General features: G+C 34.7%; 1 protein-coding gene across 1 annotated transcript in view; it reads right to left on the bottom strand.

Moving 5' to 3' along the window:
* The window catches only part of LOC136027573 (polycomb group protein Psc-like), a 99,795-nt gene that overhangs the window by 44,234 nt on the left and 38,563 nt on the right, over positions 1-16,998 (bottom strand). Inside the window, exons 5-6 of the mRNA XM_065704953.1 lie at positions 13,421-13,511; positions 5,708-5,789 (exon numbers count right to left, since the gene is read on the bottom strand). Coding sequence (XP_065561025.1) covers positions 5,708-5,789; positions 13,421-13,511 — 173 coding nt within the window. The remainder of the gene's footprint in view (positions 1-5,707; positions 5,790-13,420; positions 13,512-16,998) is intronic.

The raw sequence follows: 16,998 nt of genomic DNA, 5'->3' as shown, positions 1-16,998 counted from the left end.
AACCACAAATAGGTTCTGTCCGTCAGTATTTAAAGCTTTATTACCAAATAATTTTGATCCCGCTCGGCACATAAAAGTGTACTATTAACTGCAAATGCAAATAAATCAACATTTTGTTTAATATGTATTGAAATATGATACTGCAACTCATCTGGGTGACATATATTGCAACAAATGGACCTTGGAGCATCTCTTTTAGCCAATATAAATCATTGGCATATACAATATAAACCAAAGGACCAAGGATAGACCCTACTGGAATTCCGAAGTCTACTTCGACCTTAATATCAGACCTGGATAAAAAAAAAACTGGCAATGAAGATAAGATTGCAACCATTCTAATGCTTCTCTCCGAACACCAAAATGCGAAAATTTTGCAAGAAGAATATCAAGGGACAAACTGTCAAAAGCTTTTCTCACATCCAAAAAAATTGCCGCTGGCGTTTTCTTCAAGTCTAAAGCATTATTCACAAAATTGAGAAGGCAAAAGCTGTTCAGTAGAATACTTTGGACTAGACCCAAACTGGTGCTCATGAAAAAAAAAAAATTCTTCGCTGCAAAGAAATCTGCCAAACGAGAATGGAATGGTTTTTCAAAATCTTTGAAAATGTAGAAAGAATGGGAAATAGGTCGGTAATTTGAAGAATGACTCTTGCTACCACTTTTGTGGCTGACGATTATATGCGCGGACTTCAGTGTCTGAGGGAAAACTCCACGTTCAAATGACCAACTAATTAGTTTTGTTAGCGGAGTCACAATCACTGGGAGAATAGACTTGACTACTCGAGTGGGTACTAAATCAGGTCCTGAAGAAGATGATCCCTTTAAATTAGAAACTTTCCGAGAAACCTCTGTTTCAGTTACTTATTCAAGCACAAAAGATTTGTGGCAAGAAGGACCCAAATATCTAGTAAAATCACTATTAGATCTTGATTCTGGTACAGAATTGGCTGTCAAACGACCAATTGAAGCAAAATACGAAATTTCCGCTTTATTTCTTCTTCTTTATCAATATTCTTTCCGGCTAGCTAATTTCTGCCTAGCGTATAATACGTAAGCACCAAAATTCCTTCTCCTACGGAAAATAGAAAAACAAAATTCAAATAAAATTCTCAAGTTTGAAAAGCCTTATTTTCAACTGGGGGGGGGGGGTTTCCGGGGGGACACCGGGGGGAGGGTGAACGCCGGAGGGGGGTAAAAATGCTAGAGCCGATTTCAATAGAGCTGTTGGCTAAAATATTATTAAAACTGGGGATAACAATAGAAGAAAACATGATCATTTGACTAAAACAAACATGCTGTATATTATACAGTGCGAAGGTCATTGTGTTAGTGTTTGTTTTGTTTTTTTAGTTTCGTATATACGATAGGGCTATACCTCGGCCCATCAGGGGAGAGGTTGCATTCTTAGTAACGCAAATTATATTTTAAAAGAGTATAAAATAAGGAAACTAGAGGTACTACTTTTATTTTATTAAGATGTTTCCTTCTGTGGAGCCATTAATCTATGACGTGGCTGAAAAATAATCCAACAAATTTACAAAATTGGATAAATTAATGCTAAATGACAAATCTAGACAGAGAAGATAGTAACTTTTGGAGAAACAAATAATTCCACCTTGCCAGAACCAGATTGTTGCAGAGGGTAAAAGACAAGTGCATTTCTACAGAACTAGATTGGTCCCTTTAAAAAATATCAAGCCAGTTAAAAGAACAAAACACTTTTTAGTCATAACATTTTATAAGAAATAACTCCCACTTCTCCGTGGTTTTGCAGAATTTTAAACGGGAAACAAAATTGGACAAGAATCACTGCAACCATTTAACTTTCGTTAATTCTTATCATTTCACATTTCTGACTTTTTTTTGGAGAGGAGAAGTAGTAAATAAACATAGATTGACCCAAAATATTCATCTGTTTGCCCTTGGTTGACTTTTCTTCGAATTAAAATTAATAAATAACAATTCCCTTGATTTTTTAATCTTGTAAATCTAATTCACTATATTAATTTTTCTGTGGACTAGAATTAACAGACACCTTCCCTGATTTTAGATTTCGAATCCTAAGTACTATAATTAAGAAACTGCTATCCTGATTTTAGATTGTTTTGTCAGAATCCTGGGGGGCGCAAAGGTGGAGCCAACTTTCCAAAAAAAAGTGAAAACGACAGTGAAAAATAAAAAAAATGAGCCGTACGCTACCATACAAGCAAAGCTATACCAAAGCAAACTGACATGTTTCTCTGGATGCTTGAATTATGCAAGCTAATCTCAGTTTTGACAAGTTTTTTTTTTGCAGAAACTACATTTTAGCTGGAAAGACAAACTTGGGTCTGAGGGGGGACTGGGGTTTGGAAATTTGTATGGGGTCTCGACCCATACAAAATTACACCCCTGATTAGAATAAGCCTGACCCAGGTTCGAATGAACAGCCTTAATTGTATTATGAAGTGATTGTCCCAGGCGAACTTCAAGGAAATCAAACATGTTTGCAGATCCGGATTCAAGAGTTCGCTATTTATAAAAGCACCGGATGTGTAACTGTACGAACTGTAAGTAAGGAGCAACTCGGCTCAATGGTAACCGAAACTCTAAAAACAGAATTTGGATATCAATAGATATATCAAAAGAATTGGCTTATTGTACTGATTCCGAACATATAAGATTCATTAATTCTAGTATTAGCAGTCAAAGGTTACGAGCCTGAAAAACTAGCCGGAAATTTGAAAAAAGGGGGCAAAAACTCCCTAAAAGTCAGAGAATCTCAGTGAAAATCATGTCATCAGATTGAGCGTATCAGAGTATCCTACTGTAGAGGTTTCAAGCTCCTATCTGCAAAAATGTAGAATTTCGTGTTTTTTGCCAGAAGAACTATCATGTATGCGTGTTTATTTGTTGTTGTTTTTCAAACAGTTCGTGGTAACGAACTGTAGTAAGGAGCGACCCGGCTCAATAGTGACCAAAACTCAAAAAAATTGAATTTTGATATCAATAGCTACATCAAAAGAATCGCATTTTAATGCTGATTTTAAACATATAAGTTTCATCAAGTTTCGTCTTACCCATCAAAGTTACGAGCCTGAGAAAATTTGCCTTATTTAAGAAAATAGGTGGAAACACCCCCTAAAAGTCGTAGAATCTTAACGAAAATGACACCATCAGATTCAGCGTATCAGAGAACCCTACTGTAGAAGTTTCAAGCTCCTATCTACAAAAATGTGGAATTTTGTATTTTTTGCCAGAAGACAATTCACGGGTGCGTGTTTGTTTGTTTTTTTTTGTTTTTTTTTTCCAGGGGTCATCGTATCAACCAAGTGGTCCTAGAATATCGCAAGAGGGCTCATTCTAACGGAAATGAAAAGTTCTAGTGCCCTTTTTAAGTGACCAAATACATTGGAGGGCATCTAGACCCCCTCCCACGCTCATTTTTTCCCAAAGTCAACGAATAAAAATTTTGAGAGAGCCATTTTGTTCAGCATAGTCGAAAACCATGATAACTATGTCTTTGGGGATGACTTACTCCCCCACAATCCCTGGGGGAGGGGCTGCAAGTTACAAACTTTGGCCAGTGTTTACATATAGTAATGGTTGTTGGGAAGTGTACAGACGTTTTCAGGGGAATTTTATTTTGTTTGGGGGTGGGGCTGAGGGGAGAAAGCTATGTTGGAGGATCTTTCCTTGGAGGAATCTGTCATGGGGGAAGAAAAATTCAAGGAAAAGGGCGCATGATTTTCTAGCATTACTATAAGAAAACAATGAAAAATAAACATGAAAACGTTTTTTTCAAATGAAAGGAAGGAGTAGCATTGAAAATTAAAACGAACAGAGATTATTACGCATATGAGGGGTTCTAAAAATACTTTAGCATAAAGAGCGAGGTATTCAGGAGGAGATAAATACCTCGCTCTTTATGCTAAAGTATTTTTAGCAATTTCAACTATTTATTCTACGGCCTTTCTGATTTAGGGGTCATTCGTAAAGAATTGGGACAAAACTTAAGATTTAGTGTAAAGACCGAGGAATTAAAGAGGGTACAAACCCCCTCGTATACATAATAAAAATATAAGATTATGAAAGTTTGTTACGTAAGTTTGTTACGTAAGTTAATTCTTAAGTTACGTATATTTTTTACTAATAAAAACTTTCGTTAAAAATTAAAAGTTCTAGTTGCCTTTTTAAGTAACCGAAAAATTGGAGGGCAACTAGGCCTCCTTCTCCACACCTTATTTCTCAAAATCGTCTGATCAAAACTAAGAGAAAGCCATTTAGCCAAAAAAAGAATTAATATACAAATTTCATTTTAATAATTTATGTGCGGAGAGCCAAAACCTAACATGCATTAATTCAAAAACGTTCAGAAATTAAATAAAAAAACTAATTTTGTTAGCTGAAAGTAGGCTAAGGAGCGACATTATAACTTAAAACGGACAGAAATTACTCCGTATATAAAATGGATTGTCCCCTCCGCAATCCCTCGCTCTTTACGCTAAAGTTTGACTCTTTGCCACAATTCTACTTTTTAAAACAATTAAAAGCTTTAGCGTAAAGAGCGAGGGATTGCGGAGGGGACAATCCATTTTATATACGGAGTAATTTCTGTTCGTTTTAAGTTTTAATGTCGCTCTTTACTTTCAGCTAAAAAAATTAATTTTTTTTTTATTTAATCTTAGGGTAGATCATATCGAGCTAAAGGTCCTAAAATATCTAGAAAGGGCTCATTCGAACGGAAAATAAGCGTTCAAGTACCATTTCAAGTGACCGGAAAGATTGGAGCGTAACTAGTCCCTCTTTGACGCCCCCTTGCCCTAAAATCGTCAAATATAGTCATTTCGTTCAACATAGATGAAAGGTCAAGAAATATGCCTTTGGAGACAACAGGGCCCCTACAGCTGCTGGGATAGGTCTTTAAGTTATAAAATTTACCCGTTGTTGACGTGTAATTTTTGTTCTTGGAAGAATACAGGCTTCTTTGGAGGGAGGGGATAGATTTTATCCTGGGGTTGGTTTTCATGGGTTGAACCTTCCTTGGGAAGGGAGATGGTGAAATTTCCAGGGGAAACTTTTATTGAGGGATTTCTGTACAAAATTCTTTTTATTTGTCTTATTTTCTCTTTCCCAACTCTATTGTGCATGTGGGCATGCTCCGAGGGAATTGTCCGAGGGAAATATTCAGCGTGATTTCCGGGACAAAATTTCCACGGAAATTGGAGGTGTTTTCAGTGCAAGGAACTTTCCATGGAGGATTTTCCCTTGAGGAGAGAGAATTTTTCATAGAGGGTGAGCCAGATTTACCTGCATTATTTGAAAACGTTCAGAAATCAAATAAAATATAATTTTTTGCATCGCAAAGGAGCGACATTAGAACTGAACATGAACAGAAATCATTCCTTATATGAAGGCGTTGTCCACCTTTTCAATACCTTGCTCTTTACGCTAAAGTTTGCCTGTTTCTCCCATTTTCTTTAAGAACGGCTCCTGAAACACAATAGGAAGCTTTTTTTAAAATGCTAAAAGCTTTAGCGTAAAGAGCAAGGTGTTGAGGAGAGGGGCAACCCCTTCATATACGAAATAATTTCTGTTCGTTTTGATGTTTAATGCTGTTCCTTACTTTCAGTTGAAAAAAACTTGTTTCTTTTAATATTTTATTTTATATTAAGTTGAACTTTCGTTAACACATAAGAAAAGTACAAATGTATCTAAAACTAACCTTCTTTGGTCTATTGTGTGCCAATTTTGCTTCCTCCTCTCTATCTACTGATTGATTCAATTCTTCCAAAGTCTCTCTGGTGCTATAAATAAACAAAACATGAAGTCATTTTATGATAAAACTTTAGCCATTAAATCAATAACCAATTATGTTTTTCCGTTATTCTATGTACATGTCTCTTCTACTCTTTAAGTGTTACCTGATATTCCAGTTTTCTTTCCCTAATGGTTTCAGCCAAGAAATCATTTGTGCCTTAATTCCTCTTGGGAAATCAACGACATAAAGCCTTTCCATGTATTATGTTTTACTGATATGACATAAATGCAACTTTGATTTCTATTTGGCCAAGAAAGGGCCCGTTGGTATGAACATGGCGATTCCTAGGATTGGCCGTGTCTAAGGAAAAATAATCCTCGCCCGCCACTTGAAAATTTTCATAAGAACTAGAAATTTACTAATACAACTGCCTTGAAAAAAACTTTTCATGGTGCTCCTACCCAGCCGGAGAAGGTTGATCCTGCCCCTCTTTGAATTGCCCCCAGTTCTGAGCTTATTCAAATGAATAGGGCACCATCGCGAAAACCCCCAGGCAAAAGGCGAATTGGGCAAAAAGCAAAATTTGGATAAAATCATCAATCTCAATATTCAGACCATAAAGGCCAATTGACTGAATTCCGGACCACTTTATATTTTTGTAAGTGATTAGAAAAAGAAATATCTAACAATTTATTTAAATCTCCTAAATAGAGCTAAAAATAACAGTAAAAATCTGCTTCAAGTGACAACAATATACACAATCGGTTCTGTAGGCTTGTTTTAAAAAAGCCCTGTCTGGACTAAATAAGCCATTCAGAAAAAAAAATTGTATTACTCGGTTCAGGCATTTTCAAACGGAGACGTTGAAATTTTGATAGTCAGGTGAAAAATGATATGAAAAAGCACGGCTTCGTATATCTTACTAATCGCCCTAAGTAATTTTTGTGTTAAACACATTTTCCACTTTGGATCTTATTGGGTACATGAATGTCTTCTGTCTTGGAAATGATCCAAAATGTGAAACTTCCCAAACATGACGTTATTATAAGGAAGGGAGTATGTTCTTTGCCATTAAGCATGATGACTACTAACAAATGTATTATCTTCCATCGGCTGCGAAGAATGTACGTTTGAAAAAATAACTTATTTGAATATTATTTTATTCGAATAAAATGACTCAGTAAATACTTGAAATAACACACCACAATTTATTTATATGCATTAGTGTTACATTTTTATGAGTCAGCCAAACATTAAGGGTGGGGGTCAATCACGCCCTCCCCCCCCCCGGATGCAGCCTTGCCTTTACTACAAGATGACGCACATCATTACATTACTCTTTCAAAAGGTTATCATTCCAAACAGATCATGCCTACTGATAATTTAAGTTATTACTGAATACCAAGTCCTCTCCGTTCCCCTCTTCAAATCCCTTTTGTATGGATGAAAATTATTCTCATTTTAATTTAAAATGTAAATAACAAGTACGGCACAATTTTCAATGGTTGCCAAGGAGAAATGCCGACAGGTACGAAGGGAGGAAAAGGAGGCGGCCGATCAATGCATCATCACCCGCCCCATAATATACGAGATTGAAGATTTCTCCCTCGAGTATTAGCGACAATCAAGACTCGGTTGCGAAGAAATCTATTTTGTGGTACTTGCCAAAATCATTGGATTGAGCTGAGCACCTTTCAAAATAGATAAAACAAATAAGAATGCAGTAATTGCTGTTGCAGTAGTACGTTTTACAGATCAACGACCGTCAAACTTATCGCGTTAAAGAATTATAAGTAAGGAGCGACAAGGGTCAATAGTAACCAAAACTCTGAAAAAAGAGTTTTTATAACAATTAACATATAAAAAACTGGCCTTTTTTATGCTGATTCCCAATATACGGAATTCATTTAGTTTAAACTAACCCATCTTAAATACTGTGTTCCTGATTTTCAAAAAAAAGGGAAAACACCCCAAAAAGGCAAGTGATCTTCATGAAAATCACTCATTTAGATTTAGCATATAAAAGGACCGTACTAAAGAGGTTTCAAAGTCCTATCTACAAAAAATGTAAAGTTTTGCATTTTTTTTTCCAGGAGAATGATCGGATGAGTGTTCATTTATTTATCAACCTTTTTACCCACGAATGACCGTATTGAACCAATAGTGCTAGAAGATCAGGACAGGCCATGTCGGAATTCTACTACCTTTTTCACTGATCAAAAAGATTATTACTTAGGAAAATGGCATAAAAACCAAACTAAGATTTTGTCCCAACCCCCAAAGAGGGTCAAGTTGACATCGATTGACAATTTCTGCGATAGTCAATAAATTTAAAAGTATAAAAAAATATATGTTGAGTTACCAAATCGCAGAGGAAGAAATGGGGCGTGGTGGCGAATTCGGAACTGAAAAGTCATGTAGTCCATACACTGTAAATCGTAAAAATAGACTTTCATCTTAATGCTTAATATAATTAAGCTGAATAAATTGATTTTTCATGAAATTTTGTTCAGTGGTATATAATCGAATGCCAGCTATGATGAAGGGGAAATTAACATCTAATCCTTCTTGATTCCACGAGCGTTTTGGTCTATGTCTTTATTATTGGTGTCGGAGAAGGGGGGTAACAGTACCCTTCTCATTAGGACAACCATGAATTATAAAATATTATATTCACATGCAGCACAGAGGTGGAAAAGGCGAGTTGGTTTGGACGGTTTGGGCTGGTTTGTTCGGGGGAGGACGGCAAGCGCAACCAGGAGCAATGGCTTCGGAGTTTGATAATGAAAAAAATTCACATTTCCTGTTAATGCCCTTCTCATTACGACAATCTTTTTCCATGAATTATAATATTCACATCCAGCACAGAGGTGGAAAAGGTGAGCTGAATTATCATGAGGCTCACCAGAAAATTGTTCGGGGAAGGACGGCAAGCGTAACCAGGAGCAATGGTTTTAGCATTTGAAAATGAAGATATTTCTCTTTTCCTGTTAGTACATATATATATATATATATATATATATATATATATATATATATATATATATATATATATATATATATATATATATATATATATATATATATATATATATATATATATATGTGTGTGTGTGTGTGTGTGTGTATGCGTATTTCACAATTTCAAAGCTGGAAAAGTCATGTACAAAACTGATAAAAATAAGCATCATAAATAAGCAGATACAAATAAAAAAACTCCTGCTTTCGAGCCTTTAAACGCTTTAAAATTAAAATGCTTGTTGCCACAATATCTAGGAGACGTTGATTTAAGAATCCCCAGTAGCGACTCAGCAATTCCACCAACCCCAAGTCATTGCACATAACTAGAAAATGTCCCAATTGATTCCCCAAAATACCAACCACATAGTGGCTAAATTTGTAATCTATTTAGAAAATTAATGTCCCGTCCCTCCAATTTGTCAGAAGCGGTAGAAAATAAGTTCGCGCCTGAATCCTTATTCTAATACAATGAACTGGTAAATTTAATTTCAATTATATACAATGTTTCATTTTATATAAACATATGTGCACAATGTGTTTTCACATCAGAAAAACCTGCTGTAGTATGTTTCAAGCTCCCATTTGCACAAACGTAAAAATATACATTTTTTTTCGAGAAGCAAGGCTTCTCCAGGGATGATTGTACCGAACCAATAGTATTAGAAATTTGGGACACGGCTCATTTCATTGAAAATTTAAAGAAGGTGCATTTTTCCGCAAAGCAAGGCATATGCATACCTTTATTTGCACAAAAATGTGCAATTTGTGTTTATTTGCTGTTTTTCCCAGGGATGATTGTATCGAACAAATAGTATTAGAAATTCGGAAGACGGCTCATTGCATAGAAAATTAAAAATTGGGAACCTTTTTAAGTAATAAAAAAGTATTGTTTTAATTGTTTTTTTTTCAGGGATGATTGTATAGAACTAATAGTACTAGGAATTTGGGAGATGGCTCATTCCATTGAAAATTAAAATCCTTTTAAGCTATAAAAAGGATTGTGTTTCAACAAAGTGACGTTCTCTACCATCAGCACTAATTTAAAATTTAACCCAAGAATGGCCAAGTTTTTAACCATTGAAAATTCTGAGATAGACAAACGACGAGAAATTATCCAAATATTTTGTACGCTACTCAACTCCCCAATTTCAGGGACGGGTAAACCACACGTTGCCGCGTCCATTTCTGAATAGTCACATAGTTCATACAAACATAAAGATTAATATAAACGCTTATTTTCTGAATTTAACAATGTGGGATGCTTGATAAAGTTCCGTACAATAAGGTATAATTTCACATAAGTTATTACTGAGGAGAGTCGACGGGTCGTTGCGTAAAAGGGGGAGGGCCTCTGAAGCTTAAAATAGCACATTTTTACACCAAATTTTTTGAACTTACAGTAAAATCTGAGGTAAATATAGCTACAGCAGCAGAGAATTAAACATTCATATTCTTTCTTCCTTCATTTGGATTAAGGCTGAATATAGGTACAGCAGGGTGAAAGCCCGGTAGTACCTCTATATATATATATATATATATATATATATATATATATATATATATATATATATATATATATATATATATATATATATAAAAATATAAATATATATATATATATATATATATATATATATATATATATATATATATATATATATATATATATATATATAAATATAATATATATATATATATATATATATATATATATATATATATATATATATATATATATGTATATATATATATATATATATATATATATATATATATATATATATATATATATATATATATATATATATATATATATATATATATATATATATATAGGGACACATATTTTGAATCTAGGGATTCAGGGAAATATGAGGTAGAGTAAGGATTTTCCGGGAAATTCTGACTTGTTTTCAAACAAAAGGCTTAAAAAATTCTCAAAGACAGCGCATTCTAAGTTTTTAAAATAAAGCTTATGCAGCAACAATGGTTCGTGGTGCTGTAATTGCCGAAATTGCAAAATCTGAACCCTGGAATATTATTTGGGTAGCCTAATATTTATTTTACTTTGAAGAACGGTTTTGATTGGTGTAAACTACCGACATCAGGGGCTGTTGGTTATACTATGCAGCACTCGTAGAATCTGATCCTTAACATACTAACAGAACGGATCACAAGATGGTAAAATTCTATTTTAGCTACTTTAGGCTTTCTTGGAAAGGGGTAAGGTTTTTACATTAAAAACGCTCTTTACACTAAAGTTTTATAGTGCACCCAACTTCAATTCAACGGTCATTGTATTTGAGAAAACTTGTCTTCAATGGGACAAAGTCAAACTTTAGCCTAAAGAACGAGGGGCTGAGGAGGTGCAGCCTCCCTTATATACGGAACAATTTCTGTTCGTTTTAAGTTTTATTACCGCTCTTCATTTTCATCCGAGAAAAATTGTTTTTCGTTGTTTACTTATATATATTCATACATTTACGGAAGTGGGTAAAATTCATCGCAATTCATGGCGGAATATTCAATAATGATAAACTGATTTGATTAACCTCACCCCAAGACCAAAATGGTGCTAAATAAAGCCAGATTTATACTAAAGATAAGCAAAAAAAAATATGATTATGCTTTTTGTCGTGAACATCTAGGTTATTCAAAGCGTCTTCAAAAGTCGTATTGCTGATGTTATCAAACACTTCGTGGCAACAAACTGTAAGTAGGTTTCTTTTGTACATATTACAACATTGAAAATAGAGATTACAGTGAAATAAAATGATAAACTGATGAGTTTTCAGCAATTAATATCATTATATGTCAAATATTCAGTTTGATTTTATTACTTCTATACATGACTGTTCAAGAGACATGTAGTTAAACAGCTGGGCGTCATTTTGGGGGAGAGAGTGATTTTCCCCCAATAATTTGCACAAAAAATATTAACTAGTCCATGTCCCTTGACTATCAGGATATACACCCTTCTTGCCCCTTAGTAAAAATGCTGGAGATTCACCACCGTGAAACAGTTTGTGGTAACGAACTGTCAGTAAGAAGAGGCACGGCTCACGAGAAAATTAAACTCTAAAAAATAGAGTTTTGACACCAATAGACATTTCAAAAGAATTGGCTTTTTATACTGATTCCAAATATTGTTATTTGCCTGATTTCCGAAAAAGGGGGAAGCACCCCCTAAAAGACAAAGAATCTTAATAAAAATCATACCTTTATTTGTTATTGGGAAGGATGCATACATTTTTTGGGGAGGCGGGAGGGGAATTTTCTACTGGTAGGATTTTCCACGGGGAAAATGTACCATGGGGGGAAAGTTCCCAGGGGAAATAAACTTTTCAGGACAAATTTTACTTTGGGGGCCAGAATTCCTATATGAATTTCTTTTTATTTGTCTTACTTTCTCTTCACCGACGTAGTTTTACGTGTTGAGATGTTAAATAGAATTGTCCGGAAATTTTTTTTCACCGGGATTGAATTATCTAGAGGATTTTTTCCCAGAGGGAGGGGGAGGGGATCCGCGGGGATAGAGCCAGATTTCTCAGAATTAATTAGAAAAATACCAGAAATAAAGTTTAAAAAAAGTTTTTTCAACTGAAAGGTAGGAGCAACATTAAAACTAAAAAAACAAAACAAGAATTATTATGTATATGAGAAGGATTTTCCCCTCCTCAATAACTAGCTTTTGACGACAAAGTTTGAATTTAAATCCAATTCTTTAAGAAACATTCCTAAAACAAAAAGGTCGTTTAAACAGAATAATGAGAAGCTTTTTTAAAAGTACTTAAAAAAACTTCATTGTGAAGAAAGAGGAGAGAGAAACCCCCCTATATATGCAATAATTTCTCTTCGTTTTAAGTTGTAATGTTGCTCCTTACTTTCAGTAGAAAAAAACTTGTTTTTCTATTACCGGGCGAATTTTCACTTTGACAGCTGCGCTACTTCATGGCTAGAAGGCCTATCAGGTAAAACTGAGGGCCAGAGTCCTTTAAGGAAAAAATAATCATTATTGCATTTCTATCTTCCTTAATGTATGCTTAGGATCTGAAATGAAGAAAAAGAAGAAAGAAGAACTGTTACTACCATTAGTACTAACAACTCACTGCAGCACAAGACCGCCTGAGGCCAAGACAAAAAAGTTATTTTCCTTGTAGTTCAAGGTGGGGGCTACGAGTTTTCTGTATACAATTTTCGACTCAATTGCAACGGTGTAATGTTTGAAACGATAGACACGAGGGCTTGGGAACAATGTGGAATAGATTGTTATACCCCTCGCTTTAGCCTTCGTACAAATCCTGTTTTACTACTCAATAACAAGTCATAGTCCCCATGCCATGCCAGGCTATTTCACTTCAACTCTACTTTTTTAAATGTTTCTGCGTAAATAAGCTCTTGATCAACTTAAGCAAACAAAGTCAAAGGATATCTTAAAAAATGGGAGACTAGATATTTTTTTTTACCACAATTGAACGCGAAATTATGTGCTAGTGGTCCATTTGACTAAGTCTATGCTAACAAATATATTAGAGCATTCGACAAACAAAGCCAATCAGCTAAAGTTAAAGGAAAAAAAACATTCCTTCAAAACGACGAACCAAGCTTTATCTAGATAGAAAACTTTTCTTAATAATATAATTTTTTTTGTCATACCAGGGCTCAATATATTCCAGTGACAACGAAATCTTATCCTTCGGCGAAAAAAACAACATTCTGGAACAAATTCTTCCATCTGGAACTGAATCTGCAATTGAAAAAATGCACAAGGTATATTATTCAGGTTTCAAAATAATTAAACAGTATAGCATTTAATGCAAAAATATCTCGATCTGTAAAATGCAAGTGTAACTGATGGGTCGCACTTGTGAAATAGCACATGTGATATGTCTCACGGTACACATTATGGTTTACGTTTTCTTAGAAATAGACAACCTTAAGAACGATTTTACATGCACAAAGTACGATTAAATTGACATCTAGACGACTCTTTTTAATACGTTTCTGTATCCACGAAAACCCCTAAAAATACGACTAAAACCCTAACTACTAATCGGTGGTCCATCTAACTGAGATCTTTCTAATGAATTAGAACGACAAAAATGTGGCCCCACCAAACCAGAACTGACCCCTACAGATACCGGATCAGATACAAACTATTGAAATGAACAAGTATTAACCTAGCTCTTCTTTTCTTCAGGTATAGGCCTAAGTGGGATCCAACGCACCTTTTTAAGCGAAGGTTTGATGAAAATGACTAAGGAATACCTTTCCCTGCGCTCCCCCATGACGTTAGAAAAAGCCTCGACTCCCAAAGGCAGTTACGGGAGGCTACCTCTTACTTCCCATTAGAATTGGTTAAGATCTGACGACTGGTTTTGGATACATCCTGAAGGATTTGGGTTTTTTATCAGAAATGCCAAGTCGATCCCGCATTTCAAAAGCCGTAACTAAAACATCAAATGTTGCTCTCATCCCGTTCTAAGCAAATTTATTATTTCCACCTACAGATTTTCTGAGCTCTTTGACGACTGAAAGGCAAAAATGGGACACTAGCTGCTAACCTCTCATCAAGTTTGGTTGAAATCTAACAAAATCATTGAATGACACTAATACAAACCCTCTCGCACTCTCATTCCTCAAAGATGCAAGATTAGGCCTGGGTCCAAATAAGATATACTTTTTTTGATCCGAGATAGGGCCACATCTAAAAATATAGGATACCAGAACTTACTCGTAACATAGTCCAATGGCAATCAAAAACCCCTTCTGGTAAATGTGCTGATAAGAATATAAATTAGCGTGCTCCTCATATTCTAGTGATGTGGTAGTGAGACTAGTTAAGGTTTATTTCTAGAAATGACTGTCAGAATAGGGGGCCAAGGGTCTTATTACGAGATTTGGTCATACAGAAATTTCCAGGCAAATTTAAAGTTCTATATTCTTTCAAAAAATAAAACATTTTTACTTGAAAATTTAACATTATTTCTTTTTTCCACTGAAATACAAAATTTATAATAGAAAGGAATGTGCATTCAAAATGTGTGAAGAAATTCATGCTGCGTTTCACAGCCGTACAATACAATAGGAGGGAAAGGCCAGGGGAATATGACTTGTAATTCTTGTCTTCTAATTCTAGAGGTCCTGCTATAACCTCTCATATTCATTTAAGGTAAGCAAGAATTGGACCGTGGAGAAATATGTCCGAGCGGCCTAGTTTTGGCTCTCTACCGTCCTGGTCGATTAAATCTAGAATTTTATATTTAGTAAAAATTGAAACTAAATATTTCAATACTGACTTTCCCAGCATTATTTCCAGGAGATCTCTAAAAGAGACATAGTTTGATTTCAGGCTATCGAAAACAAAATTCAATATTCTGCATGATATTCGTGGTTCAAAGAAGCTTACTTTCGGAGCTAGGTTTGTTTGATTTTGTATCATTTTTACACTATTTAGTAGGTTGAAAAAAACCCTTCTAATTGCCCTTAATTTCTAGAAAATTGCTTTAGATTATTGGAGGTTTCACAGTCAACACGTGGGAAATTTTTTTTTTCGTTATCTCAGCTTCCGAGATACAAACCACTGATCTTAAAAAAAACCACAAAAAAAAACAACAACACAACCTTTAGTTTTGCTAGGCAAAACAACAAGGTAAACTTTTGACTGTATTTCATAATAAATAGCAAATAAACCTATATGAACAAATTCATTTTTCAAGCATTGTAATAAAAAAAAAAACTTGTTTGAAAATACACTTTACTGGATTTATAACATAGATTAACCATAGACAAACAGAAAATTTACTTGTAGAAAATATTTTGACTCGAAAACTGTTACTACTATTAGTACTAACAACTCACTGCAGCACCAGATTGCCTGAGGCCAAGACAGGTAGGCATGCTCGCCCTCTATCCCAACCTATTTAAAGCCTCCATTTTTACCGACTCCGAAGAAGTTTAAGTTCTTAAATCTTTCCTCACGAACTCCTGACATCTCATTCGGAGATGACCAACTTTCCGTTTGGCCCCAGACGGCTGGCCGACAAGAACAGTCTTGGGTAATTGTAAAATTCCTTGTCTTTTAGGTCTGATTTAACCATATTTTTCTCACCAGTATTTTGCCGTATATTTCCATGCAATCTACACGAAGAACATAACGAAGCATCAAATATTACATCTTTTACACTACCAAGATTTCAGCAGAATTTTGTCGAGTTCACCTACTGGCAGATATTAAGCATTTTGCATATCTGATTATGATTTTGATCTCTATCCTCAAAAAGATACCAGAGTTTCATTTAATATGTTGGTAATTCAAAATTGAATCATCATTAAGTCAAGTGAGACTATGATTTCGATCTCACCATACTAAATAAAGAACTCTGACATCTTTTTGAGGATAGACCAAAATCATAATCTCCCTTGACTTGGTAACAATACATTTTGAAATGTTTTAAAACCCATGTATCTTTAGGAGGATAAAGATTAAAATCATGATCTCCATTGACTTAGCGACAATTCATTTTGAATTACCCCTATACTAAATAAAAATTCGGGTATATTTTTCAAGATAAAGAATCCTGTGATCCTGACTGCCTAAGGTCAGCTCCCTGTACCAACATCAGCTTCGAGACAGATGTCATATGTACAACTTGTAGCGGATAATGTTGCAAAAATAAGTAAAAAATCACTTCTGGCAATGAATTTCATAATTGCAAAAAAATAAACATTCCTAAGACCAACTTTCCGAAGTTGGATGTGCTCTTCATGCTAGAGAAAATCAATTATGAAAAAGTTATATTAAAAATATGCGTACTTGTCGTTTATTCGAAAAACACCCAAGAAGTGAAGTTAGGTTAATCCTAGTGAAATATAAAAAAAATGATTATAAAATAATAATTCAGAAACAAAATTATGGAGACTAAACCCAATCTACCTCCTAATTTGCAAATATATAGCCCAAATTATACAAGTCCAGTGTATTCTGTCTAAATTCAAGGCATTGTATCACCCGTCACTTGTTTTTATAGCTGTGAAAACCGGTTTTCTGAGATGTAACCTAAGCGCAATTCTTGAATGTGTTTCAAATAGCCGACAAATATGTATTAGAAATAGAACAAATATGCTCCAGGCAGTAAACCTGCTTCCGTGTACATATTGTGGCCAAGCACGGACCGTATTGTATTTGATCAAAGTCTCACCTTGTAGCCTTCTAAAGAGCTTGTATTCTGAGG

This window comes from Artemia franciscana, chromosome 5 (genome assembly GCF_032884065.1).
Source record: "Artemia franciscana chromosome 5, ASM3288406v1, whole genome shotgun sequence".
Lineage (NCBI taxonomy): Eukaryota > Metazoa > Arthropoda > Branchiopoda > Anostraca > Artemiidae > Artemia > Artemia franciscana.
This window is presented reverse-complemented; position numbering and strand designations above follow the sequence as displayed.